We start from the raw sequence: 27,028 nt of genomic DNA on the forward strand, positions 1-27,028 counted from the left end.
AGCACCTGTCCGCCGCCCAACTGGCCGCCGGGCCACCCCGAGATACCGTTCCCGTGGACCGAGATGTCCCTGGGGCTCATGTGGGTAAGCATCTCTCGCCTCGCCCCCCTCCAACTCGGCCCCGTGATAAAAAGAGAAGAAGAATTGCTGACGGGATTGCCGGTGTTAGTGCGGAGCTTCTGCGTACCTGTCATTCTTCTTTATTGACTGCCTAATGTCACGATGGTCAGTTCTCCCGAGAGAGGGGTCCCTCCTAGAACGAGAGAGGGCGGTGCTAACGCGAGCCAGGCTCATCAACTACACCCCGCAAGCGACAATCATCCGCCTCCTCACCATCAACTCCACCAACGCCTTCCTCACCGAGCGGATCCTGACCTTTTCCGGCGGCTTCGAGGACCCCAGGCTCCTCCTTCCGGGCTGGGTCACCATAGCCACGGTCAGTTAACCCCCCTCCCCTATCGAATTCTCTCTCTCTCGCCCGCCTTGTCCAATTTCCGTGTTCGGTCCACTTGCTGACTTCTCTCTCTCTCTCTCTCTCTCGCACGACCCTCACGATAGCTTACCACACCACCCAGCGGAGCATCAACATCCAAAAGGAGACGTCGACGTCCATCAATATCTTCTCCATCGCCAGCTTCATTAGTATGGTCTCTCTCCTCGCCCACCTCCACTACAACGGCTCCGACTACCCCCAGAAGCCCTTCGAGTCGCTCGCCCGGCTGATGTTCGAGCAGGCCCGCCGCCTCACCGGCGAGGCCGTACTGCCTCTGTATCCGCCTTCGCATAGCGAGTTATAGCGATTTGTCACCTTTTTCTTCTTCTTTTTCTTTTTTTCCTTTGGGCGTTTTTCTTTCTTTCTTTTCCAACACACATGCGAACTGAATGGGAAATGGCTCCTTCACGTGGTCCACCGGGGAGACAGAAAGAGGGGCCCAGGCCTAGAGAAAAGCGAGTGAGAGGGGGGGGGGGAGGAGAGACTTGGCTGCATTGTCTTTTTTTCAATTATAGAAACCCTGCTTTTTTAGAGAAACATAGATACCCACAATTGAGCCCTTCCGCCTTCACGTCTCCCCCTCCCCCTCCCCCTCCTTCGCTGACGCGCCCTGGCGGCCAAGTCAGCGGCATCGCGGCTGACGAAAGGCGACACACACACGCAGCCCGTTCAAAGTGGTTTAGACTTTCTACTTGGGGCTTGGGCTTTTTTCCAGCAGCGCCCTTCCCCCCTTCCCCACCTTCCAAGGCTGAAAATGGAGGACAGGACGGAAGAGAAGGTTTGCCAACGTGCGGATGATGCCGCGGGAAGCCGGCATGGCACCGACGAGTCAATGCGGTGTTTCGTCAGCTAGCCTCCCCCCCAAGAAAGTTATTGCGTTGTGATGTTCCAATCAGCCCGGTTGCGCAAATGTGTAGACTAGACTTGTCGTTGAATGTGGACCGTTGGCTTGGCGGGATTTGGGTTTCGGCCGTCCGCGGCTTCGAGAAGTCTTCTAACCGACAGACATTCTAAGAGCGAGCTGTGTGGCTTGGTCACCTAACCTACCCGGCCATCAGACATTTGCGTCGACAACATGCAGGCATGCAGGCAGTTACGCTATCACAGATAGAGACACGGCGGTCATGGAGGAACAAAGGGTGTGACCAAGATGTCAATTACGCGGACGAATATATCCCTATATCAGGTGGGCCGTCAAATCAATGTACGGCAAGCTCCCCGAGAGGCTCGATATCTGCCCATCTCATCATGCGTCGAAGCTGACGCAAGTCGCCCTAAACCTCCGACCGGTTAATCTCTTCCGTCGGTGGGAGGTATACCGTCCTACTACGTCGAATCGGGCGCCGGCACTGAGCGGCGCGGGAGGAGCGGGCTGCTTATGCCCTCTCCATCCTCAAGCCCGGACGTCAACCGCAGCCGGGGTGGCTGCGGTCGGTAGAAACGGCGGCGACCTGCGGCGGGCTTAGAAACCATGGACCTTGATGCCCTTGGTATCCAGCCCGAGACCCTCCTTCTTATTGACGAGGAACTCTTGCACCACCTTGCGCTGGTCACCCTGGAGCTGGATGACCTCGCCCATCTCGCTGTCAGCTACTATGGTGCCATTGCAAGCTGCAAAATAGTGTTAGCGATCGGACCGTCGTCAAGGTTGGGAACGGGCTCAGGCCGTACCAAACTGTTTCTTGATGACCTTGAGAATTTTCTTCTGGTCAAATTTCTTTGGAAGACCCTGAACTGTAGTCAGAGTCTTTCGGCCATTGCGCTCTGCAGGCAAGAACAAAGAGGTGTTAGCGTTTGTACTGATTAAGCGTTGTTGGGACTACGCGCATGGCGCACGGCTCGAGCCGGCTCGTGCGGCATTTGCCTGATTTGGGGAGCATGGTGGGAAAATGGGGGGGGGGGGGGGGGGGGGGGGAGAGAGGTGGTGACGAACGTTGGATCCGTATATGGATGTAGTTTTGAGACTGTTTGGTCTCTCCGGTATCTTCGTCGGCTTCGGCGAAGGGGTCTGTGAGTCCAAGGATGATCAGCATTCCGCATACTCGCGATGTGGCGGTCAGGGGTCAGAGGCGACGTGTCCCGGTCTCCGAGCGAGCAAATGGCCCAACAACGATATAGGACGTCGGCGTCTTCCCAGGATGAGCGGGGAAGTCAGACGGAGTTGGACGTACCGTAGGACTTGAGATTTTCAATTGACATAAACTCGTCTGTTCGGGGGTGACGTTGGGAAATGGGTTTGGTGATGGGGGACCGGAGGTTCAGCGACGGACGGCTTGTAAGAGCGGTCTCGCTGTGACGGGCGTTTGTTGGGATCTGAAGCGGGTGTACGAAGAAGACGAGGGGATAATGCGGATGCTTCTGCTGGAAGAGCCGAAGGGAGGTTCTGGTGTTGATATAGTAAGGGATGGTGGCGAAGTGTCGAAGTTGACGAAAGGGCTGCCGGACTGGTTTTGTAGTGCACTTCGGAAGATTTATGGGGGTGGGTTGGGTCTGCAGTTGGGAGAGGTGATGGACTCGGTCGGGCTCAGCTTTGGGGGGGATGCAGGGGGGGACAAAGGCACGAGGGGCAGAGCGCGAGCGTGGGCGCGGGCTCTTGCTGGCCCCCCTCCCCCCCTCTCTGACCGTATCTGTACCAAGGTACTTACGGGGTGAAGAGGTACGAGTACAAGGTCTTAGTGCCTACTCACCTACCCTAGCAGGTACTTGGGTACATGATGCACGTAGGTACCTCCCAGGCCAGTGGGCATGGATCGACCGACTGCTGACTAAGGCACAGGCTGGCTTTCTCTACACACCTACCGGTAGTACCGCCACTGCCACCACTGCCACACTCGACTCACCACGGCGGCCAGTGCCGGCCTGGCCGTCATGACTATTAGCTGCACGAGACGAGATGCAATGGGAACTCAGTTTCGGTTGCTCGTCGTCATCATCAATGGCTGGTTTACTGGAGAGAGGGAACCCGCGCTAGCCACTGCCACCTTCCCTCCTCACTCGTGGCCTCGGAAAGTTTCATTCTTCCCCTTTTCTTTCCGCAGTCTTCGTACAGTTCGTACAGGCGGTGCACCCATTTAGAGTCACGGTTCGCCTATACACCACATCCCCAAGCACACACACACCTCCCCCTATCCATCTATAGGAGTCACGTCAGCACGGCTCCCCCTCGTAGTTGTGGCTGGACTCGTCCCCCATGGTGGATATTACTTGCGGCTCTCCTTGCCTCCTTGCGGTTTGGTTGCATTTGGTTGCACGAGACAAGAACAATCAAAACAAAACAAAACAAAACAAAACAAACAATGTGATTCATAAACTATTTCGTATCTCGGTATCCCGCGCTACCCATTCCTTAGGTACCGTCTCCACCGGAGCGCCTCATTACCTCCGGCCACCTTTGGGCTGAGACATGACCAATCCATCATCTGACAGGAATCACACCGGGCAAATCGACTCATCAGATCAAGTATCGGCACAAGACATCCTTCCCGCCCGCATCCTCGGCCGATCAACTAGTCGCCACCTGCCACCAGCCGCTGGAAGCTGCCCCGCCCCGGTTCCGTATCCAGACCTCGATAGCCCTGCGGCTTTCCCCGGATGCGTCTCCACAATGCGCCACCCGAGTTGGCCGGCCTGTCCTTGTTCCCCGTCAACAGCGGGCGCTCGTGCGCCTCGACCAGGTTCCGTAGCCCGCTCTGTATTCGTCGATTTTCTCGTATTGCTGTCTATGAAATGCTTTGATTCCGTTGCTCGACACATGTTGTAGGTACCCCGGCTGTCGTCCACCATCAGTCCAGCTCAGGCACGGGCAAGTGGTCGACGAGCTTCAGATGCGTCAGGCCCAGCTTTGTTAGCGCCTCGACGGCGTTCCGGTCACGCAGCTCCTCGGTCTCCTTCTGCGATACCAGCACAAAGTCCTGCTTCAGCAACCAACTGCCCTCCTTGACCTTGTACTCCTCCGCCGTCGCCTTGTCTACCTTGTCCAGGTCCACCACGAGGCTCTTCTTGACGCCGAACACTGCATCCGATTTTTCGTACGGGTCTCCCCGGATGTAGAGTGCCCTAGTCCAAGTTGTCAGCCACAGGTCTGCTGTCTTATTCCACCCGAGGAAACATACGTGATCAAGTGATCCCAGCCCTCCTTTTCGAACATGAAGTGCAGGTGCGCCGGCCGCCAGCAGTGACGGCCCAGCAGCTTCAAGAGCTTCCCGACGGGCCCGTCGTGCGGGATTGGGTAGCTCACGGGCTTGATTCCTTGGAAGAAGAACCGGCCGTCCTTGTCTGAGATCATGACGCAACGCTCGCTCGCGTCCGTCCTCCCCTCGTGCTGCACGTCGTAGTGCCCGCTGCTGTCCGTCTCCCAGATGTCAATCTTGACGCCGGGGATGGGGTTGCCCTGCCGGTCCCTGATGGTGCACACCACGAGCAGCGGCTCGCCTTGGGGGTCTCCGGACATGTTCGCCCCGTTGGGCAGCGTCGGGGCGTCGTGCGTGTGAAAGGGGCCCAGGACCGAGCCCTCGGTCGAGTCGGGGGGCTTTGGGTGGTTGATGCTGTCGACCAGCAACGACAGGCCCAGGATGTCGGAGAGGAGGATGAATTCCTGGTCGGACAAAAGTCAGCGTCCTCTGACCTCTTTTCTCGGGGCATCATATGGCGACGGATTGTGCGTTTGTCGTGGAACTTACATGGCGCACGTCGCTGCTGATCTGCCCGCAGCCGACGAGGAAGTTGAGGGCAGCCATCCACTCATCGGTGCTCAGCCGCGTCTCCCTCGCAAAGTCGTGCAGGTGGGTGACCAGCCGCTCCATGAGGTACTTGAGGCGCGCATTGTCGCTCTGCGAGTTGATGCGGACCGTGTTGGGCGTGATGTTGTCGATTGTGAGATCCAGGAGTTCTGGGGTGTTGGCGGTGGCCATGTTTGCCGACGTTTACGGTTCCGAGTCGGGCCTGCTTGTTGATTCACTCGACAAGAACGGTCTCGAACTCGTCTGTTTTTGTAACTAGAGCTCGAGGTGTCACTGCTAGGTGTTTCCTCCTCTCCAAGGCGACCAGACCCTCTTTATGTAATGCTCTGTAATCACCGGCCTCCAAGTGGGTTTTGTTGGTGTCACTCGGGCCAGGAGACAGACGTACGATATGGCCGAACAAATGATACCCCGGCCGCAGAGGTGTCTGCTTCTCGTTCCAGGCGAGCTGCGGATTTACGGGACGGGCCTCTTAAATCCTCATGAATTGCAACGGCGACGTGGTACGCAAGCCAGCAACCACTCACTGTTCGGGCATCACGTTACCACAGGGCATTGGAATCGACGCCGCCTCGTTTGGTTACCCCTCAACCCCCTCCCTCTTGTGTCACAGCGGGGTTCGGTTTGTGGGGGGGTTTTAGCGTAACCCCGCGGAAACAATTAGGTAGGTACCCTAGGTTTGTAATGCACCTGCTTACCTGCCTACACAGGCACACAGGCAAAGGTAAGTAAGTCGGTAGTTGAAGGGGTGAAGGACGTGGTCCGAGCGCCTGGCGGGGACTTGCGAGGACGAGGGAATAGTCTTTTCTTCCCTTTTTTTTTTTTTTTTTTTTTTTTTTTTTTTTTTTTTTTTTTTATGTTTTCTTTCTTGTTTGTCGTCTGCTTCAAGCTTGTCAGCAGTCCTTCCGGAGTTGGGTCCGGTCTGGTCAGCGCTGTGACCTATTAAAACCAACGACACTTGCAGCCCCGCAGGCGGGGGGCTTGCTGCCGGACAGGTGATATCTCGTTCCACGGACCTCCTCGAGGGCATGAGGCCGGGACGTACTGTAGATGGCGATGGCGGCCAGTGCGTTTTTCGGAGCCCACGGCGAGGACTTGATGGACCGACTCATTTCTGACCCTCTAGCCATATACACGATGTAGACATCACTGCATCATCTGTCAACAAACAGAGGAAAGACAGCCAAACTGGATTCGGCTCCGTCTCCGTGGTGTGAGGGCCCACTTGGCACGACGGGAGGATCAGCCGCATCCGCATTGAACCGCTCGTGAACGGCCAGCCGGCTTGGATCCTGATGGAAGCACAACACAACCGACTAACAGGATAGACAGACTGACAGACAGACAGACAGACAGACAGACAGCCAATGAATACCCGTGTGGACCGTGTGGCACGTTCCGATTATACAAGCATGCTCCGTCGGAATGACTGCCGCGGCAGGTAGATTAAGACGTCCACCATCCGAGTCATGAAGAAGGGAAAAAAGGAGGGACATCTCCCACACAGCACGGACGGGCTGCAAAGGCACCCGCGGCAAAGCACGGGACTTTGACAACCTAATCGTTCGTTTTCTCCAGCCCGCTTGAATGATTCGTACCACCACCGATAACATACCAGGCACCGGGACCCTGCATGACTGCCCTCCAGCGTGACTGCTAAGGTTCGCGGACCCGAGTCTCCTCATCGTCGGGCACCTGCCGCAGCGGCCAGGACGACACGCAGGGAGTTCCCGCCTTCGGAGCTTTCTACTTCATGCGGAAGTTGACGATTTGTGCTACCGCGAGTGTCCAAGCAAGTAGTCTACCCTTCATTGGATTGATTAAGCTCTCTCTCTCTCTCTCTCTCTCTCTCTCTCTCTCTCTCTCTCTCTCTCTCTCTCTCTCTCTCTCTCCTCCTTCCTGCCATCTTGTTGCCTGCCGTTGCATCCCGTCCCCTACCTAGCGTACCCGCCGCCTGTTTCCCTTTCCCTCGACCTGCCCACCTCTGTGTGGGGCTGGGCTACCTACCTACCTGCCTACCTACCTACCTACCTACCTACCTACCTACCTACCTACCTACCTACCTACCTACCTACCTACCCGACTACTACCTAACTGCCTATTGCAACCTTCTCCCACATTTCCACTTCATCCATGTTGCATCTTGACCTTTGCAACCAAACCCAGCACGAAGAGATGGCTGCCGCTGCCCCACCCTTGGTATGTTTTGTTGGCCGACCTCGAGTCGCCCTGCTTTCTTTTTTTTGCTCAGTCTCAGCTGACGGTCATTAGGAGCCCGACACTTTTGATTCCGACTCTGCAATCTCGGCGGTAAGTTAGCCTCCCAGCGGGCCAACTCGCACTTGCGCGTCAGTGTTTCATGTCGGCTATGTCTTCCGGGTGTAACGCCAACGTTGACCATTTGGGCTCGCAGGTCGCCAACATCAGTACCGATTCGCCTACGCCAAGCGTCGTGACCTTCGAGGAGGAAAATGGCAGGACTTACCATTCCATGAGCTCCGGGAGTGAGTCGCAAAACTCCTCCCCACACCCCCTTGCTGTAGTGTAAATCACAGCTAACAAGCATGCGCAGAGTACCCATTTCCCAACGACATTATTGAACAGGAGCGCCTCGGTGAGTGATCCAACCGCGGGCGCCTGCAGAGCTGGGACTGACCGTCTTGGCATATGGCAACAGCGCTTCAGCATCAGATCTGGGACGTCACCCTGAATCACAAGCTCTGCCTGTGCCCGAAGAACTATGGCAGGGCCAAGAACGTGCTCGACGCTGGCACCGGCACCGGACTCTGGGCGATTGACTATGGTGAGTATCACGACAACTTCTCGAGACATGCTGATTGACATTCATTGTAGCCGACGCACACCCCGAAGCCAAGGTTGTCGCAGCATCTCCGCTCATCAGCACCCACTGACACCTTTGCGAACAGGTCACCGGCGTTGACCTGAGCAGCATACAGCCGAAATGGTGGCGTCCTCCTAGCGCATGATGCCAACTCCGTTGCTAACTCGCATTACAAAGGATACCCCCAAACCTGAGCTGGGAAATGGACGATCTCGAGATGGAATGGACGTGGCCCCAGCGATTCGATTTCATCTTTGCTCGAATGTTAGTCGGGAGTCTCTGCGACTATCAAGACTTCGTGAACAAGGCCTTCGAGTACGAAAACTTCCTTCCTCCCCACGTCCTTCCTTGCGCCTGGCTGACTTGTGCGGCCAGTAACCTCGAACCGGGCGGCTATCTTGAGATGCAAGACATTTGTCTACCCTACCGCTGCGACGATGGCACTTTGACTAATGACAACCCGATCAAAAGACTGTCCGACGTTTTCACTACGGCAGGCAAGGTGTCGGGACGCCGCATGGATCTGGCCTGGACCTACGCTACCCTCATGCGCAATGCTGGCTTCGTCGACGTGGTGGAGACGCAGTACAAATGGCCCATCAACGGCTGGCCTCGCGATCCCCATTATAAGACCCTAGGGGTTCTGACGCAGCACAATCTGGACCACGGTTTGGAGGGGCTAACGCTCGGTTTGACTACGAGAAACCTGGGGTGGACCAGACAGGAGACGCTCCTGTTCTGCTCCGAAGTGAGGAAGGCGCTGAAAAGCCACAGTGCCCATGCTTACGCTCCCATGTAAGTTTGATCTCGAAGGCGAGGAGGCGCTGTGACATAACGCTCACTCTCCACAGACACGTCATTTATGGGAGGAAGCCGGAAGAGACGGCCCAAGACGACCAAGATGGCCAAGTCCATGTCGGCATGCCACCAGATATCCATTAGATGAGTCGAGGCATGGGCGGATATGGATATGGGTTGGGTTGGTGGCACAACATCTTCCAGGCGTTTCGGTCAGAGACAATAACCATGGGGTTTGGTTTGTCATGTAAACAAGTGCTGCATGTGCTATATTATGGAACGGATGGATGGTAGAAGGGGTTAGACAAAATGGAAAAAGAAAAAAAGAAAATGGGACCATTGTTGGGCCGTTGGCTACCGCCAACACTGCATGTAGGAAGAACCCGCCATCAAAAACCGCGAAACCTCGACTCAGTTACCAACCTAGTTCCGAAAAGGCTTTACATAACTGACGACTGCCACAAGAAATCCCGCTCAGCGTGACGGCGGAGGCTGTGACACGACTTACATGCACGACAAACGGCATCATCGCCACGTTGGACAGACCACAGCTAGACATATAGTGTGTGTGTGTGTGTGTGTGTGTGTGTGTGTGTGTGTGTGTGATCATGATCACAAAACGCGCAGCGCACCACGACTCCCACAATTCATGAAGACATCCACTTCCATGTTCGCTACTCTAATAGCTAGCCGAAACATTCACACACACTTTTCCCCGGCGAACCGCGGTGTGCTATGGCATTGAGGCGTGTCCGCCAGTCCATCCCACTCACACAGACGTGGTCCAGGTGAAAAAACAGACATGAGAGCAAATTTTGGGAATCCCCGTTCCCGAGTTAGGGAACAGGCGGTCCCCTAAAAAGCAAAGCAAGGTGTGTTGTCATTAGCAAAGGCATCTCCGGGCGTGTCATCAGGGACGCTGCCGCTGCGTTTTCCTCCCCTTCTGAACGCCAAGAAGGTTAGGCTGCATGGGCCTTCCCGTCTTTGAGCTTCGGGAGATACGCGCCTCCTGTCTTTGGCTCAGCCTTCTCGTGCGGGCGGAAGATTGGGCCAAGGCCTCCCCAGGGGTAGGCCGTGTTGGAAGGCAGCGGGGCGTCGGTGATGGTGGTGGTGGGCGTGCCGAAGACAAAGGTGCTCTCGGACGGAAACCCGTCGTCCCCTCCGCCAGGGTCACCCGACCGCGTCGTCGTCGATGTGATGAAAGTGGTGGCACGGTCAAGAGAGGAAGATGTTCCTGTGAGTACTTAGGATGGTTGTCAAAAAATACGAACAATTGACTTACGGTTGGTTAAGACCAGAGAGGTCCACGTGCTTTTGAACCCAGCTGCCGAGGTAGTCGAAGTGAGGTTCTGCCACTTTGATGTGCACAAAGTTCTGGACAATGCAACTGTAGTGTTTGTAGACAATGGGGGGTAAGCCACTGTGGGATTGGCGCTTGCGGTGGCAGTGGTGACAAGAACACTTCGAGTGACAACTTGAGTGACAGTGCCGTTGGTGACTGTGACAGTGTGACAGGGCGCGGAGGTACCAGCTGGAAAGCTCCTAGAGTTGGTAATGGCTGGCTCGCCTGAGACGGTGATCGACGCAAATGGCGATGTGCGCGAACTGTTGCTGGATGAGGAAAATATGGCCGTAGAAATAGAAGTTCTCAAGGAAGTGGACAATAGTGTGGTAACAGAAGAGGGCTGAGCAGCCACAGATGAGTTCGAAGGTGGAGGCGTAGGTACAGGCAGTATAGACAAAGAAGAAAATGCGGTTCCTGATATGCTCCAGGTTAGATGAGTTGTCGACACTGCGCCGGAGATGGGGGTCGAATTGAGGAAAGGAGGCGATGAGAAGGGAGAGCTCGACGCCGACCCCGAGATGCCCGAAGAGGACACACTTGTCACGATCTCGGCGACGCTGCTATTTGCTCTGGTTGATATCAAAGTAGACATAAGAGGACCTGATATGGTCCCAGAAATCCAAGTGATTGTAACATTGCCAGTCTGACCTGGAATCACAGTGTTGTTTCCTGTTGGAAATGGGGGTGGTGGTGTTACAATAGAACCGCTTGAGGTTTCTGCAGGCTCACTGGTTTGGAACAAAGTTCCCGAAGCAGTGTTTGATACCTCGGTGCCACCTGCTGTTGGACCAGATAACACGGTGGAGTTCGTAGTTGGGTAGGGCGGTAACGTCGGCGAAATAGGCGTACCAGTGACGCTGCCAGTCAACGTGGCGGGCACACCTGTCAGTGTCGAGATCAGGGTGATGACGCTACCGGAAACGGTGACAGTCGCAGGGCGTGTTGCTACAAGAGACGACGTCGAGTTCGCGGTTGGTAAAGGAGGCGAGTCGGTTGATGTGACGGTCATATCAGTGCTAACTGTCGTGACACCAGTGGAGAGGAGTATACTTGAAGTTCTGACCCATGTAGGACCAGATATCAGGGTCGAATTACCAGTAGGTAAGGGTGGCACCAGGGTCAGGGGAGGTCCGGTGGACGTCAGGGACGAAGTACCGATTTCAGTTGTCGGCAGAACCGTGCTGTTGGTACTCGATGGCGGCCTTACAGTGGTGTTTACCTGCGATGTCCAGGTAGCGTTCGGTGGCCACAGGGTAATCGTTGCACCTCCACTCACGGTGATGAGAGACACGGTCAAGGTACCAGTTAGCGGATGGGAGAAGGTCGCATTGTTCCAAGGGAATGAAGCAACCAGGGAACTGCTGAACACTGTTGCAGTGACCGTGGATGAGTTGAGCACAGGAATCGAAACGGTTCCGGTAATGGAGGCTACTGTGGAGTTAAGTGTAGCCCAAGGCGGTAGATTAGAGCTGGAAATCGAAGAGTGAGCACCTGAGGCGACAGTACTTGTCGACAAGGGAATTGATATGGTGCCTGTTGCCCAGGTCAAGGTCGTGGAGTTGGAGACCGGCCAAGGGGGAAGACTGGCGGAACTTCGCGTTACGGTGGACACCCTTACCGAAGTTGCTGGGTCACTTCCGTGACTGGTGACTGTCCAAGTAGCATTGGTACTTGTAGTCCATGTTGAGTTGGGCAGCTGTGGAGAAGGAGGCCAGGCGACGGAAGTGCTTGTGAGCGATGGATTCCGAGTGTTGTTCCATGTTGATGTAACAACTACTGTGCTCCCTGTCAACGAACGCAAGGTATTACTTGTAGATGTCGTTATCAGAGTTGCATTCCAGGGAGCTGTAGGACTCGCGCTGCTGAAGATAGGGGGCGCTGGACGCCCAATCAAGGAAGTGACGGTTGACGTAGGATAAGCGACTGCACCGCTAGAGGTGTTGACTGCTGAGGAAGAAGACCCGGTCACGGTTGGCGCCTCGCTAACAGAACCAACGGTCCCGGAGGGCCACAATGTGGAATTGACAGGAAAAGGAGGCACATAAGTAACGGCAATGCTCGTTCGAATAATGAGTCCTGTACCTGAGATGATGGAAGTCGACGTTGAGGGATCGGATGTTCCGGGAGAAGCGAGTGTACTGGTTATATTTCCAGTACTCAGCGAGGAGGTTGGAAACGAAGTACTTGGCAAGGAAGAACCTGTTACCATAATGGGGCTCGAGATTCTGGTCACCGTCAGGTTGTAACTGGTTGAGTTTGGAGCGGGCCAGGACATTGTGCCTCCTGTTCCTAGGATGGTTGAAAAATATGCGCTCGATGTGACACTGGTAGTTGTGTTTGACGTTGACCATGGCGAGCTCGATGTTTTGGTCAGATATGAGGTGGCAGGTCCTGATTCCAATATCGTCGTTACAAATATTGTCCCCTCATGCGTAACAATGACAGTTACGTTGGGCAACGGAAACGGCACAGTCGTCTGGGAAGACGAGACCATTGGTGAAGACATTACGGAAGACACCGAAATACTTGTCAAAGTGAAAGATGGTACGCCTGACGTATTCCAGGTCGCCGTTGAAATCGTGGTGGAGTTCACGGGGAGGGTAGGGAAGCTGGTCTGAAGACTACTTGGCGCAGTTATAGTGATAGTGCCGTTAGTTGGGGATGGCATTGGACGGTCTGAAACCTCAGAGGATATAGACGTAGCGTTTGTAATGCTACTCCATACTCTTTGTGAAGACTGCGCCGTGGTTGATGAGTTCGTGAACGCTCGCTGTGTGCTTGAAGCACTTGAAGCCTGCGATTCTGTGAGTGTAGTGAGAGGCACACTGGTGGCGGGTGTCGTCCGACTGTCAGTTGCCGTGACATTTATCCATATGGATGAAATGACTGTTGTAATCACAGATGTTGCTGAGTCTGTGTTCGTGGTTAATATTACAGTACTGTCGTTTGACTTAGGAGAGCTGGATGGTTCCGGTGCTGGAAAAGACAGGCTGTTTGAGGACAAAGTCAGCGTCAAATTTCTACTTGGGGCAGCAGTTGCGGTTTTCGAAACAGTGGAAGTGGTATTGAGCGCGGTGACGGCTCGAGTTGATTGGTTTAGTGATCCGGTGAAACTACTCAACGTCGCTGGTGTTTCTGTTGTACCTGAAAACGTGCCAGAAGCTGTCTGGGTGGATTGAATTGGCGCGGTCAGCATGGTTGAGCTCCACGTTGGCCATGGGGCTTCCACGGGTTGCGTCAATGTTGCAGAGTTACTGGTCGAGGCCGAGTCTGGTTTAGAGAAGGTCATGGTTGACGAAACAATGGCAGTGGAACCGGAGAGTGTGAAAGACGGTATCATGGAAGAAATCGAAGTGGTTGAATGTGACCAGATGGTACTATCTGATAATCCTGGCGATGGGGTATAGGGAACATCCGTATCAGTCACGGAAGCAAGGGTGCCCGTTATATCATCCAAACTGGATGTGAACGGGCCTGTTGTGAAGGAAGTCGTGTAGCTGAAGCTTTCCGAAATAGCAGTCGAAGCTGAACGGGTTGCAATGGCCGAGGTAGGCAGAAAGGTGAAAACACTGTCACGAAGAGTCACAGTTGCGCTGGCAGAGACGATTGAACCGAATGAAGCGGATCCAGAGACACCAGAAGTGCCGGTGACGCTAGCAACCGAGCTGAGTTCAGTGTAAGATACTGCATGCTGTTAGTTCCGGCGTATCAATCAAGGGACCGACCAACTCACCATTACTGCTGGAGGCAAGAGAAGTCCATGTTGAAGACGACGACAATTTGGTATAGGTGGTCGGGGGAGGTGGGGCAGGATACGAGTACCCATAGTCGTAGCTGACGAAGCCGTCAGAATCCTGTGGGCTTCTCGCGTCATGCCCGACCTTGATGGAAGCAGAGACGCGCTGGATTCCGGCTTGCCTTCCAGGCTTTCCAGCTTTCCCATCAGCTGCAACAGCCTTGTTGGTTGATGACAGCGCGACGACCGACACGACGGTGACGGCGAGAGTCGAGATCCGCATCCCCGCAAGCTTGGTGCAGGGAAGGTCCGACAAAAGAAAATCAGTCTACGTGACAGAAAAAGTTGGTGAGTAGCCGGCCTTGGCCTGTTGCTTGTCTCAATGGTCAGTGCGATTGGAGAAGAAGATCGTCGTAAAGGTTGTGACGGGGACTTCGAAATGAATGAATCGATGTCTTTTCTTCAAAGATAAAACGAAAGTGGACCTGAACACCTGAGATCAAATGATCAAAGGGTAGTTTAAAGAGAAAAAGGAACAGAAGAATGATGAAGAGAAGGGAGAAGAAAAAAGGTAGACGGAGGTGGGAGAAGGAGAACGAAGATTTTGTGCGCAAGGGTTAAGAGCAAGAGGAAGGAGCAGATATAGAAAGTAGCGCTCGCTCAATTGGCATTTGTGTAAAGGCAGGAGTACAGGAAAGTGCCTTTGATGGCTCCTTCCTTCATTTCCTTCCTGAGGAAACGCCGTGCTATCGTTCTGCCCACGGATTTCCGGTTTGGTAGCACATCTGAGGTAGATCCTCTCCTGACAAGAACAACTGTCCCGCCTTTCCAGGTACCTATGTTTCCACTTGTAAGTCGCAACATTCAGGAAGTACCAGGTTTTCTTAGGTAGATGGAATGTCGAGTTGGCCCAGTTTCCTCCTCGAGTATCAGAGGCAGACGCAAGCCGGGCCAGTCAGTGTGCGTCTTGGGACTAAGTATTTGATGTCGATGGTGGTGATCGTAAATCTCTACGGTAGTAGCTGGCTTTTCAACGAACAAGACAGTCATATCGTCTCCATGACGTGCCATAGGTTCATAGCACTTGATTCCTTTCCGAATCTTTTGGCCTCAAACCCAACATCACGTTCTATGCGCCTTGATCGCGACTGACGGGTCTCACAATCCCCACCGAGTAGCGGGGGGCCCCTACTACAGGAGAAGAGACGATCTGCGAAAGGTCATCAGTCACAACAGGTTCTACTGTGCGACAAAGATCTCGCAGCATCGTGCCCGCTCAACATGTCCCTGGGCGAGGTTTTCCATCAGTAGTCACAGATAGAACGCATCGTAACGTTTGCTCGGAAATTACCATCCACAACGTAACATGCTTACAGGCACAGAACGGGACGTTATCCTACAGCGTCGCACTCGCGGAAGTACATTGTGAACATGAGAGTTATCCAGCCCAGCTGCCTAATGATTCGGTTGAGCTTTCCGACTTAATACATTAGGGGCTTGCCTCGAGCCTTTGGAGCGTCGTCACCAGAAGAGCCTTCCGGAATCATACCAAGACATCGAGTGACCCTTGATAGAACACCATGCAGATACCCGTGTGCGTCGAAACAAGATTGCCTGTTCCTGGAATGTACGTCACACAGTACTGTGATCTGCTCAATGTTGATGGATTCGAATTGTCTTGTCCCACGCCCTGGGTCGTGTCTGGCGTAGATGAACCTCGCTTGGATAACCACACTAACTACTTTGATACAGCACGCGTCAGCTCTGGCGTCTATGCGGATCAGCAAGCATCTCCCGACGATAAAGAGTTGACTGCTTAGTTGGCCCAGCATGAAGCACAGCAGACAAGGTGATGCCACCGCGGACATTGAGGCAAGACGTGACGGTCAAAATTCAGTGCTTCAAAGGTAATCCATGTTTAATTATCTTTGGCTAGTAATAGTAGAGTTACATTATGGGATTCTCATGTAACTCCGGTAAAAGGAAACTCTCCCCCTGGACCCCTCCAGTCACATCTCGATCCACATAGTGAATGGCCATACCATTCGCAATGTCCTACAATTATCGAGCAGTCTTAGTTTCCTTTTCATCAGATTCCGCGGCAACATGACACAGACCCGATACCGCTGTCGGGATGTAGTGGTACCGGCTTTCGATGAGAAGAGGGGTCGATACATCTCAATGCCAGGTGGCTCGGTCTGGAGGCGGATAGACTCGGCTCCGCGCTGTTGTGTGCCGTCGTTTATTCGGCTTTCTTGGCCGTCTCACGTAGCGTCGGGGCTGTTCCGTCAGTCATGGACGTGTCTTTGTCCTCAATGTCGGCAGCCCACAAGGCAGCACCAACTATGGAAAAACGTTAGTTGTTATTTTGGGTTTAAAATCTGCCACACGTACCAGCGTTTGTGAAGGTAAAGATGACGCTGGCAAAAGGAACCATCTCGAGGGCAGTCGCAACCAGACCGAACCTACGATAAGAGTCAGTTGCAGGCACAGAACAAACGCAGGGGTGGAGCTTAACGTACGCGGTGTAGGGTCCAGAGTGCTTCTGGAGCCAGTCCTTTCTTCTCGAGGACGACCAGTTCTTCAGTTGAAAATACTAGATTGATGGTGAGACGGATATCGGTATGTCGTTTGGAATCAGGAGACATACGCGTCCATGAACGGCTTGGCCTCGACTACGAGCTGTTACAAAGTTAGTGTCGACTATAGTACGCGCATCTTGCATAACTTACCCTGCAGAGCGATGAAGATTACGGTTCCCACGACGGGAATAAAGTTCAAGGGGAGATAGATAAGGTATCGAATCAGAGCCTTGGGGCTGTACTTCTCGAAGGGGTTCTTGAGAACTTTTCCTAGCTTCTGCATGGGGTCAGATCCTGAGCCAACCTGCCTGCCTTCCCTGACAATGCCGTCCTCGCCTCTGAGAAGGAGAGTGCCGTCAAAGGTGTCCAGAATGGCTTCTTGGAGTAAATAGGATCTGGATACGAAGTTGATGATGGCGGAACTCTCGCTCAGGATCAACAGAACGGTGGTGAAGACGGCCAGCGGGCCATTGACGAAGACTAGTATAGCAAGCTGTGGGACGTAGGTGAAGACGAACATGCCGGTGACGACACCGGCTGACAGCAGCAGGTAGGACCCGATGCGCGAAAGAAGGGGCTTCCAGAGCGTTTGGTGGGTTGCGAAATAGACGATACCCTTGATTGGGTACAGGTAGGCCTTGCTCTTTGCAGCATCGGTGACCAGGATTCTCGCTTTGTCGTAGTCCTCCGCCCTGTTGCACCGCGGTCAGCTCAAGTCGCAAAAGGGCAGCAGCATGGGGTGCGAGCGAGCACGTACAGGACTTCCTGGGCCTTGGCGTGGACGGAATCGACGACCCTATTTCTGGCTCCGGGTCGAGAGGACTGTCCCTCGGAAACCGTTCGCTCGTCAGACATTGTGGGTGGTGGCTCGTGGAGGCTTCGTCCAGGGGAAATGGATGTGAGTTTCACGACGTGCAGAATCGCGAGATGGGATGATGAAGAAGAAGAGGGAAGAGCTGAGGAGTGGGCGACGGCGTGGCTTGCTCAAGGCCGGCGCTTGCCTATTTATTCGGCGCCAATGATCGTGATCTGACACTTGCGTACTTGCTGAAGGCAAGCTACCGTACGTACCTAGGTAGCTAAAGCTCCCTGGCATGCTCTAGTGATGACTGTATGACGTAGGAATGTGGCTGGAGCTTGGGGAGGGGCGGTTCTTGGCGCCTGCATGTGATGTGGCCGGAGCTCGGACCAGCAAGCTTACCGAAAAAGGAACCTGCCATCGCTCATCAAGAATACCGGTACCTAAATGTATTCGTACCAGATAGGTTAAGGTCGGTTGCTGACGCCAAATAGGTATACTGAGGACCAGTCCAGTCGCTATTTTGTTCTGTTCAAGTTTGACTCGTCCTTTGATGCAGCGAGTGAAACAATTCTCTTCTTCCAATGCAAGGCGAGGATCCCGTTTGCAGGCCGACTGTATAGCTACGGCTTAGGGATCGCCTGGCCACATACATACATATACACGTGCCTTTTGCACAGCAGGCCAACCAAAAGCCTCGTCCGATACCCTGTCAAGTGTACGACCGCAGACCAGCATGTAGTAATCGGCATCACATCATGATGAAAACTTTTCTGAGCCACACTTACATCGCTGCACCCATGTGTGCGAACACTTGTGCCGTATAACGAGGTTCTTTGAAATGGAAACAAGTGATACATCATTTCTAGCCGACCATGAATGACTCCTGCGGTGGGTTCAAAACAAAAAGAAAACCTGGTATCGCGAGATCTCAGTCCCTGAGGTAGTGTTCGGAATCAAAGCCTTTTGCTATTGTTTAGGAGGGAAAGTGTTATTATTGTTACAATGCTTCTTACAATCATTGAGAGGGGTGGGGATTTCTTCGATTAGACGTCGCTGCATGCGTGATCCGGATGCAGGGAACACAATTGAGGGGGTTTAGACACCAAAGCGAAACTCCCTGAACTTCTTCTGGTAGTAAAACGTCGACAGCGCGCCGGCGACACTAAGACCGATGGCCGGGCGTGACTTGGCCTGCGTTGCAATCATCCTCTGGGCGCCGGCTCCCAGCAGGAGGACGCTGCTACCCAACGCCAGCTCGGCACCATAGTCCTTGTTCTTCTTCAGAAGGTATCCTACGAGAGTCAGTCAGCGGGAGATTCTGGGGGCGCGCAGCGTGGATCTACGCGGCAACGTGGGACGGGAGAGCCGGACCTGCGCACGCAAAGCTGGCGCCGAGAGTCAGTCCAGCAATGAGCGAAGGCTTGGAACGCGTGCGGTAGAAGCCGAAGGTGCCGCCGCCAGCCACTATTGTCGAAGCACCGGGCGAAAGGTAAGCATGGGCACGATGTAAGATGGGCGGTTTCGGTGCATTGAGACTTACACAGGCCTGCCAACGTGAATGCCGGATGCTCAGCCATGTTTTCTACGAAGTACCTATGTAATACTGACCGTCGGAATGAATACGAGGGCGACTGGAGTGGTGAGCGCGTCGAAGTTAATCTTGGTTAGTCTACGGAGTAATACAATCCGTACTCCGTACGGATACACTACCTAGCAATTAAGCGAGATGAGTCGTGGTCCAAGTGGGGCCGCACCTGATCGGGCGGGGCCTTAACTTCCTAGAGTCTGGCACTACTGTCCACGTGATTTGCTTCGGCAGTGAATATCACCATGGCCATGGAGGATCCTATTCAGGTATCACACTACCCTGTTTTGACTTCGCAGCCGGCAATTAAAGTTCGATCTCAGTTTTTAGAGGTTGAGAACGTCTTTTTGAGATACTAAGGCGCTATGAACCCAACGCTCGCTGGCTGGCTGTCTTTGCCTGCCTCATCCTGTCGTCCATGATCTCACCCAAAGCAGTCACAGTGTAAGAGCAGCTTCTCCTAACAAGTTTACTTTCTAGAAGAATAGTGTATTTAATGATGGAGTCGCCGGATAAGCTTTACTCGTACAGCCTTCCTTACCTGTACTTGTATTGTAGTACACGCCTATAAACCTTATCGGCTGATCAATAATCGACAAAGGCTGCTGGTTCGCCGATCGTCATCACATCGCATTAACCGTGAACGCCCGCTGTCAAGACCCCAAACATAAGAGTACAGTCCACATCCGTCACTTGCGAGGTCTACCAAGATACCCCGAACTCAAACTATGTGCACTTGGAACGTGTAAAAAGGGCCGTAAGAATGACCTACTTTATCAACAAGAATGGAGAGCATACGGGCGGCCATGGGCGTGATTTCTAATTCTCAGGACTGCCTTTGCATGGCCACAAAAGGTGCCTGGAGGTCATCTTCCTGCTGCTACGGCTCATACTGACTTTTTTTTAGCGCAAACCAACATGCCTAGGCTTGATCCACTCGGAACTCTTAACCTAATCTGAATACTATTACCATTGCATTTCATTAGGACCGGGAGATAGTTTTGGAAAGGGGTGTCACGTTCTTAGACCATGCCGTTTTCCGGGAGCCGAAAAGACTTTTCTTCGCTCGGTGGAATGTTATATACTCACTTGACGGCCTTGTAGAGTGTATATTACAAGGACCGCCTTGTACCAGTACCTCAGTATAATACAGTAATACCTAGGTTTGCGTCCATTAACGTTGCATCTTCCCTCTCTCATGCCACTACGGACTAGATACCACCGAATCTTACCGTAAGACCTTTTCAAAAACTAAAAGTGTTAGAGGTAGAGGCGCTAGAGTTTATACACTGCAAACTTTAATAATTAGAAAGACGACGTGAATCATTTATAGGCTTTACCCCACACTATGACTCCTCCGTAGGGACATTATAGGATTACTTGGCAACATTGGACAGTTACTAGATTTGCGTTCAAAAGTTAGCCATCATTTCTAACTGTCAAATAACTAATTAAATAGCTGATCTGCACGTGATAGATTTTGTCTCAGTCAAGCAGTATGACTTGACTCTTATATCCCATTGAGTGCCAAGTGACCTCACATAACCCAAAAGTGGGTCTCTACAAGTAATTACTGATAGCTATTGGACAGTTAGCCTGGATCGTGGTACTCTTATTGGTCAGAGGATATGTAAGGTCACCTGGCACTCAATGGGATACTATACGTTGGTAATGTGATGATGCGATTCATACCATGACCGTATATCACCCAATCATTCAGCACACGTATAATACTGGGTACGGACTGAATACTTGGTTCCCAGTTATTCTAGGGGAGAGCCAATGTACGCCTGGACTAAACTGAACACAAAAGAGTATTATACAGAGTATATCTGTTTGTATTACAACCAAATTTTGTACCTAGGTTCAATTATAGAAATGTACTATTTATTTTACCCTTTACCTTATGTGCTTGTGTAATACCACTTTTAATAATATACTAAGTAAATTTGATTGCTCTACCTTAGAGAATACAGAGCGACCTAGAAAATATGCTCTAGATGTAAGAATTGCGCGAATCTTTTCAAGATAATACCACTCTAGACATTGTTATTCTGATATAATGACGTGAACAGAGTGCTCTTCCTTAGTCAAAACAGATGAAGGGCCAGAATGTGTTAATGGTGTTGAAAGACCCCGGTACCCCGATAGGTCGTTAGGAATGAGCAAGAGGGCTGCCCTAAGTTCAGGGAACACACGCGACATCACACTGCTGGAACAAAAAAATACTTTTGAGCGTGCTATAATCAGCACGAGTAGCATTGCGTACGCGCCAACGGGCCATGATTGGCTACGATCGTGTTGGCTGTGCAGCGCAGTCCTTGTCCGATAGCCCTCGTGTCAATGCAATAGCCATCATCGACAGCCCGCTGATGAACATCAAAAAGCAGGTTAAGCGCCACAGAAGCTCGCATTGGCTGATGGCAAAGAACTTCGGCCACTTCCTCGCTGTTGTAAGAGGCTCTCCGACTTCAGATGACGATTCCACGTCATTGTCATGTTGCACTCGAGAGTAGCCTTCCAAGCTCTTCATAATGAGTTAAGACTGAGAGCGTAGATAGGTCGAGGTTTCGGTAAAATGGTAGACGAAGCAAAAGAGGTCGAGATGAAGCAGCTTCAGAAAGAGACGTTCGACTGGCCAACAGAATGAATCATTATTGATAGGAAAGATACAAAGACGAAGACGCAGTATCAGGTCGTCTGGGTCCTCTGATAGACAAAGCTGTGAGAAAGATTGTGGGAACGTTCAAGACCCCGAAAGCAAACGGGCTTATCGGCTGTCTTGGAGCCAAGCGCTTCCAAATCTATTACCTTGGAACTTGTGTTGCTTGGCAATGCCGTTGGACCGACCATGTTTCAATGGGCGGTTGCGATATCAACACTGTGCCGCGACAGCACGCATTTGTAGGAGACCTAGGTACATTGTAATAACCTGCCAGTTTGACATTTCTGCCAGCATCAAGTCCCCTGACGGTGGATCAGCTTCTAAATGCACGAATAGGAGGTTTTATATAATTATTTCTCTCATCACCTCGTCTGATCACTCGACGGGCGGCCATGGTTGAGAGCTGAGGGACCGGGAGAGTTGAACCTTCCGTCTATGGACTGCAGATCAGATGATTCTGGGATGTAACGGTAATGGCCCCGGACCGACCGTTGCATTAGGTAATTTATCTCAGAAACGTACCGTACCTTCTCCGTGCTGACTTGTGCCGCCCCAAGCTCGAGGGCTGCAACGCACTGCGCGCCGGCCAAGCTCTCCTCGTCAAAACCGAGACGAAATTTCCCCCGTTCTGCGTCCGCTAGACCCACGCATACATTCAAGCAGTCCGCGAGACGACTTGTGCCGTGAGGATGGGTTTCTCGGATTGCATCGACGACGATTCAATAGGACCGGACGTTCAAGGCTGTCGGGACGACTTCGACTTCACACTGGCCTTCGAACAAATCTTCTTGTCCATACTACCGTCCGTCATCTTCATCGCCCTTTCCCTGCCAAGATGCATCTCGCTGTTTCGCAAGCCCCGTCTTGTACGGGGTACTCTCTTGAAAGTCTTCAAAATCGTACGTCCGCAATCAACTGATGTCGCAAAGCGGGAATCTCCCCCGTAAACGCTACATCGCTAACAGTCACCTGCCCGTCAGACCGCTTTCGCCATTTACGCCGTCCTTACGCTGGTCAATCTCACTCTCAGCGTCGTTGAACCAGCCAAGGTCACGGCCCTCTTCGTCGCCTCGTCCGCTCTCCGCTTCACGGCAGCGATATGCATGTCGGCGACAAGCTACTGGGAACATTCCCGCTCGCCACGGCCTTCCGTACTGTTGAACGCTTTCCTCTTCCTCTCAACACTCTTCGACGCCACTCAGGCGCGCTCCTTGTGGCTGTCTGCATCCACAGATCACGAACTTGCCTTTGCCTGCGTGTTTTTGGCCGCCACTGCCTGCAAGGCTTCTCTTATTTTGCTCGAATCCTGGCACAAGAAACCCTGGCTCCACTGGGATGAGAAAGACCACAGTCCCGAAGAAACAGCCGGTCTCTACGGCCTCGCCACCTTCTTCTGGCTCAACCCCCTGTTCATAACCGGCTATAAGAAGATCCTGGCTGTATCGGACCTATTCCCGCTGGATAAATACATGTCGGCAGATGCCGTACAGGTCTCTTTCTCCCCAAGAGTCGATCCCGTGAGGCTTCAGGGCCGCAAGCATGGTCTCGCGCGCGAGCTAGCGAGCGACCTCGCTGTCCCTATTCTCCTACCAGTCGCGCCTAGAATTGCTTTGGTCGGTTTGGTCTTCTGCCAACCGTTCCTTATCGAGGCACTGCTAAGACATCTTGACGAGCCGGAGAGCAGGGCATCTGCCAACAAGGGCTATGGGCTGATAGGCGCTACAATTCTTGTCTATACAGGCATCCCGTTGGCTACCGCCTTCTACTGGTACTCCCAAGAGCGCTTCCTCTGTATGGCGCGCGCGTGCTTAACTACAGCGGTATACCGCAAGACGGTTCAGTCCAAGGCCTCGGCTGGGGACGATTCAGCCGCCTTGACACTGATGAGTGCTGATATCGAACGCATCCGCATGGGCTTCATGCAGCTTCACGAGTTCTGGGCCAACCCCATACAGGTCGCCTTGGCCTGCTGGCTGCTTCAACGCCAGCTCGGCGCTGCGTTCGTCGCTCCAATCGTGGTCGTCGCCATCTGCGTTGCCAGCTCCATGGTTTTAATGAAAAACATTGGGCCTCGACAGATGGCCTGGATGCAGGCTATCCAGAAACGGGTCGGCCAGACGACAAACGTCATTGGGAATATGAAGACCCTCAAGATTTCGGGGCTGGCGACGCCGGTCGAAAAGGCGATCCAAGGGCTACGAGTGTCCGAGGTGAAGGCTGGAGGAAGATTCCGAGCCTTCCTCGTCGGCTCTGTGGGCATTGGGTTCACCCCGATTCTCCTCGCTCCCGTTTTCACGCTGGCGGTCACATCTCGAAACTTGGACGTCACAACTATCTTCACCTCCATTTCGTATTTGCTATTGTTGTCCGAGCCATTGACAACCCTATTCCAAATCGCTCCTCAGCTCTTAGCCGCGCTAGCATGCCTGCAGAGAGTACAAGATTTTGTCCAGAAGGAATCCAGGCACGACTTCCGTGACTTTACTAGAATGCTGTCCGAGAAGCCAGGCTCGAGTTCTATAGCCATTGATATCGTCAACGGTAGCTTCGGCTGGGACCAAGGTTCATTTGTCCTCAAAAACATCACTGTCCCGATCCCGGCGGGTTTTACTATGGTTGTTGGCCCGGTCGCCTCCGGGAAATCAACCCTGTGCAAGGCCTTGCTCGGAGAAACGCCAATCGTACAGGGAGAGGTTGTCATGGGCCTCAATCCTCGCTCGGTTGGATACTGTGACCAAATCCCATTCCTCTGGAATGAGTCGATCAAGGACAACATAGTTGGATTTTCAAAGACGCTCGACCAAGAGCGGTATGCGGCTGTCATTGAAGCCACCATGCTTTCACCAGATCTGCTACTCTTTCCACAAGGCGATAAGACAAAGGTCGGAAGCAAAGGCATCAGCCTGAGCGGAGGTCAAAAGCGCCGGATCTCTCTTGCCAGAGCTCTCTACCAACAATGTGACCTGCTCATTGCCGACGACGTACTCAGCGGCCTTGATGCGGACACAGAGGAACAAGTCTTCCACCGGGTGTTCGGAACCGCCGGCTTGCTCAAGGCAAGGGGTACAACTGCTGTGCTTTGCACCCACGCCACTCGCCATCTTCCCTCTGCGGACTACATTATTGCCTTGGCCAGCGACGGGACTCTTCATGGACACGGAACCTTCGGCCACCTCGCGAGAACCAAACCCAGCATTGTCCATGACTATGTTGCTCGGTACGAGCCCAATGAACTGAAGGAGCCATCTGAATCGGTTCAATTGGCCGATGAAGAAACTCCTTCGCCGGCGTCTCGGGTCAGTTCCACCATATCTGCCCCCGAGGAAGCTTCACCTAACCCAACACGCGTCATGGGCGATTCCGCTGTGCTTGGGTACTATTTCCGAAGTATCGGTGCGTTTTGGATGCTCGCCTTTGCCGCATTTGGCGTCATCTGCGGCTTCTTCTACAACTTCCCCACCGTCTGGCTCAAGTTCTGGAGCGAAGACATGTCCTCGGCCAACCCAGCCCGCTCTCAGCCGTTCTACCTCGGCCTCTACGCCCTGTTCCAATGTCTAGCATTGGGCTCTCTGGTCACTGAGGCTGTAATCGGTCTGTTGATAATCATCAGGATTTCCGGAACGACCTTGCATAAGGCGGCACTACGCACTGTCTTTGCGGCCCCTTTGAGATTTTTCACCACAACGGATACAGGGGTTGTCACCAACCTGTTCTCACAAGACATGACGATTATAGATGGGGAGCTGCCGCAGGCTTTGATTAATACCTCGCTACAGACTTGGATAGGGATCGGTACTGCCGCAATTGTTGCGACGTCCTCGCCATACGTCATCGTCGCGTACCCCGTTGTTTTAGGGCTTTTGTATGGCATTCAAAGATTCTACCTCCGCACATCTCGCCAGCTACGTTTGTTGGATCTGGAGGCCAAAAGCCCGCTCTAGTAAGGCCTCTCGATCCTGCTTAGGTGACCAGGCAACTCAATTAACACGTCTTCTAGCACTAACTTTATCGACACTATCGGTGGATTGACAACAATCCGGGCGTTTGGCTGGTCAGAAAACGCTGTTCGCCTGAACAACTCCTTGCTCGATACGTCACAGCGCCCCGCCTACTTGTTGAGCATGATTCAGCGCTGGCTGGCCTTCGTTCTCGGCATGGTGGTTGCCGTGCTGGCGCTTTTCGTCGTCACGCTTTCCACGCAACTACGCTCCAACGCCGGTTTCACTGGCGCCAGCATGGTTTCGCTCATGACATTTGGAAAGACACTCGCGAACCTGGTTCAGATGTACACCATGTTGGAAACCTCCATTGGCGCCGTTAGCCGGATCAAGTCGTTTTGCGACGACACGGCTCGCGAGTGTCTGCAGGGAGAAGACGGGACCATTCCGGCTTCGTGGCCAGAGAATGGTAGGATCGAGATCAAGAGAGTTTCTGCGTCATATAGGCAAGTTCAATCCGGTGTCCTGATGCTGTTTTACACAAAGATTTCTTGGGATAGGAAGTAGACTAATTAGGTCCAAGCAGCCCCCAATCCCCGTCTGAGAATAGCAGTGGCTCAGACTCCAGCCCAAAGATGAAAGATCTTGCGCTCAAGGACCTCACGCTCTCAATTGAGCCGGGTGAAAAAGTGGCACTTTGCGGCCGCACCGGCAGGTAGGTGTCAGCCCTTTCTCACGGGGTGGCCATGTAGCACGTTTGGCTGACTTGGCATCGACATGCAGCGGCAAATCATCGGTTGTGCTTCTCCTTCTACGCCTTCTCGACCCCCTCCCGTCTTGCTCCATCAACATGTCCATCGACGGCAATCCTCTCCACACAATCGACCGCGTCACCCTGCGAGAACGGATCATTGCGGTGCCTCAGGACGCCGTGTTTCTCCCGGATGGGACTTCATTCAAGACGAACTTGGACCCCTTTGGTATTGCCACAAATGAAGAATGCCAAGCCGTTCTCGAGAGCGTGGGTTTGTGGAGCCTGGTGTGCAGTCGAGGCGGCCTTGAGGCTGGCATGAATGAAGACATGCTCAGCCAGGGACAGAAGCAGCTCTTCAGCCTGTCAAGGGCAGTTTTGCGCCGACGCATTCGCCTGAGAATGCTGGCAACGGACTCCTCGACCTCAGGATCCGAGTCTGGAGGGGATGCGCGTTCCATTCCGCGAGGATTGGACGGAGGCGTGCTTATTCTTGATGAATGTACCAGTAATGTCGACAGGGAGACGGAGAAGGTGATGCGGGAGATCATCCGGCACGAGTTCGAGCGTTACACCGTGCTAATGGTGAGCCATCGTCTTGACATGGTCATGGAATTCGACAAGGTGTTCGTCATAGATTCTGGGCTGGTCGTCGAGCAAGGTGTTCCAAGGGAGTTGGTAAAGGTGGAGGACAGTCGATTCAAGCATCTTTGGGCGTTGGGTGGAGGGGAGTAGAATCAACTAAAACGATT

General features: G+C 53.2%; 10 protein-coding genes across 10 annotated transcripts in view; 3 read left to right on the forward strand and 7 right to left on the reverse strand.

Annotated features, from left to right (window-relative positions):
- Nucleotides 1-797, forward strand: part of GLRG_04701 (uncharacterized protein) — a gene marked incomplete at both ends in the record, with an annotated part of 1,746 nt that extends 949 nt beyond the window's left edge. Inside the window, 4 exons of the mRNA XM_008095386.1 lie at nucleotides 43-84; nucleotides 170-225; nucleotides 289-436; nucleotides 576-797. Of these exons, the coding sequence (XP_008093577.1) occupies nucleotides 43-84; nucleotides 170-225; nucleotides 289-436; nucleotides 576-797 (468 nt within the window). The remainder of the gene's footprint in view (nucleotides 1-42; nucleotides 85-169; nucleotides 226-288; nucleotides 437-575) is intronic.
- A 1,158-nt stretch (nucleotides 798-1,955) lies between these two features.
- GLRG_04702 (translation initiation factor SUI1) lies at nucleotides 1,956-2,692 on the reverse strand (the record flags this gene model as incomplete). Its single annotated transcript, XM_008095387.1, has 4 exons — nucleotides 1,956-2,104; nucleotides 2,165-2,257; nucleotides 2,427-2,501; nucleotides 2,665-2,692. 4 exons carry the CDS (start codon nucleotides 2,690-2,692, stop codon nucleotides 1,956-1,958), a joined length of 345 nt encoding a protein of 114 aa, XP_008093578.1.
- Nucleotides 2,693-4,275: 1,583 nt separating this feature from the next.
- On the reverse strand, nucleotides 4,276-5,403 carry GLRG_04703 (dioxygenase; the record flags this gene model as incomplete). The annotated part of the gene is made up of 3 exons (XM_008095388.1): nucleotides 4,276-4,549; nucleotides 4,606-5,087; nucleotides 5,173-5,403. The coding sequence occupies 3 exons, from the start codon at nucleotides 5,401-5,403 to the stop codon at nucleotides 4,276-4,278; spliced, it is 987 nt and encodes a 328-aa protein (XP_008093579.1).
- A 2,188-nt stretch (nucleotides 5,404-7,591) lies between these two features.
- Nucleotides 7,592-9,016, forward strand: GLRG_04704 (TAM domain methyltransferase; the record flags this gene model as incomplete). The annotated part of the gene is made up of 8 exons (XM_008095389.1): nucleotides 7,592-7,736; nucleotides 7,805-7,846; nucleotides 7,910-8,035; nucleotides 8,086-8,111; nucleotides 8,160-8,197; nucleotides 8,252-8,389; nucleotides 8,450-8,869; nucleotides 8,926-9,016. 8 exons carry the CDS (start codon nucleotides 7,592-7,594, stop codon nucleotides 9,014-9,016), a joined length of 1,026 nt encoding a protein of 341 aa, XP_008093580.1.
- Nucleotides 9,017-9,831: 815 nt separating this feature from the next.
- GLRG_04705 (uncharacterized protein) lies at nucleotides 9,832-11,977 on the reverse strand (the record flags this gene model as incomplete). The annotated part of the gene is made up of 6 exons (XM_008095390.1): nucleotides 9,832-10,106; nucleotides 10,155-10,370; nucleotides 10,447-10,777; nucleotides 10,984-11,436; nucleotides 11,494-11,686; nucleotides 11,889-11,977. 6 exons carry the CDS (start codon nucleotides 11,975-11,977, stop codon nucleotides 9,832-9,834), a joined length of 1,557 nt encoding a protein of 518 aa, XP_008093581.1.
- A 45-nt stretch (nucleotides 11,978-12,022) lies between these two features.
- GLRG_04706 (uncharacterized protein) lies at nucleotides 12,023-12,568 on the reverse strand (the record flags this gene model as incomplete). Its single annotated transcript, XM_008095391.1, has 2 exons — nucleotides 12,023-12,140; nucleotides 12,300-12,568. 2 exons carry the CDS (start codon nucleotides 12,566-12,568, stop codon nucleotides 12,023-12,025), a joined length of 387 nt encoding a protein of 128 aa, XP_008093582.1.
- Nucleotides 12,569-12,643: 75 nt separating this feature from the next.
- GLRG_04707 (uncharacterized protein) lies at nucleotides 12,644-14,236 on the reverse strand (the record flags this gene model as incomplete). Its single annotated transcript, XM_008095392.1, has 4 exons — nucleotides 12,644-12,831; nucleotides 12,943-13,011; nucleotides 13,473-13,901; nucleotides 13,951-14,236. The coding sequence occupies 4 exons, from the start codon at nucleotides 14,234-14,236 to the stop codon at nucleotides 12,644-12,646; spliced, it is 972 nt and encodes a 323-aa protein (XP_008093583.1).
- A 1,959-nt stretch (nucleotides 14,237-16,195) lies between these two features.
- Nucleotides 16,196-17,390, reverse strand: GLRG_04708 (uncharacterized protein; the record flags this gene model as incomplete). Its single annotated transcript, XM_008095393.1, has 6 exons — nucleotides 16,196-16,296; nucleotides 16,348-16,418; nucleotides 16,476-16,549; nucleotides 16,604-16,635; nucleotides 16,686-17,227; nucleotides 17,293-17,390. The coding sequence occupies 6 exons, from the start codon at nucleotides 17,388-17,390 to the stop codon at nucleotides 16,196-16,198; spliced, it is 918 nt and encodes a 305-aa protein (XP_008093584.1).
- Nucleotides 17,391-18,432: 1,042 nt separating this feature from the next.
- Nucleotides 18,433-18,914, reverse strand: GLRG_04709 (transmembrane protein 14C; the record flags this gene model as incomplete). Its single annotated transcript, XM_008095394.1, has 3 exons — nucleotides 18,433-18,629; nucleotides 18,709-18,801; nucleotides 18,878-18,914. The coding sequence occupies 3 exons, from the start codon at nucleotides 18,912-18,914 to the stop codon at nucleotides 18,433-18,435; spliced, it is 327 nt and encodes a 108-aa protein (XP_008093585.1).
- A 3,362-nt stretch (nucleotides 18,915-22,276) lies between these two features.
- On the forward strand, nucleotides 22,277-27,011 carry GLRG_04710 (ABC transporter; the record flags this gene model as incomplete). The annotated part of the gene is made up of 5 exons (XM_008095395.1): nucleotides 22,277-22,486; nucleotides 22,568-25,527; nucleotides 25,585-26,047; nucleotides 26,161-26,240; nucleotides 26,309-27,011. The coding sequence occupies 5 exons, from the start codon at nucleotides 22,277-22,279 to the stop codon at nucleotides 27,009-27,011; spliced, it is 4,416 nt and encodes a 1,471-aa protein (XP_008093586.1).
- Nucleotides 27,012-27,028: the final 17 nt, after the last annotated feature.

Source organism: Colletotrichum graminicola (genome assembly GCF_000149035.1).
Source record: "Colletotrichum graminicola M1.001 genomic scaffold supercont1.15, whole genome shotgun sequence".
NCBI lineage: Eukaryota > Fungi > Ascomycota > Sordariomycetes > Glomerellales > Glomerellaceae > Colletotrichum > Colletotrichum graminicola.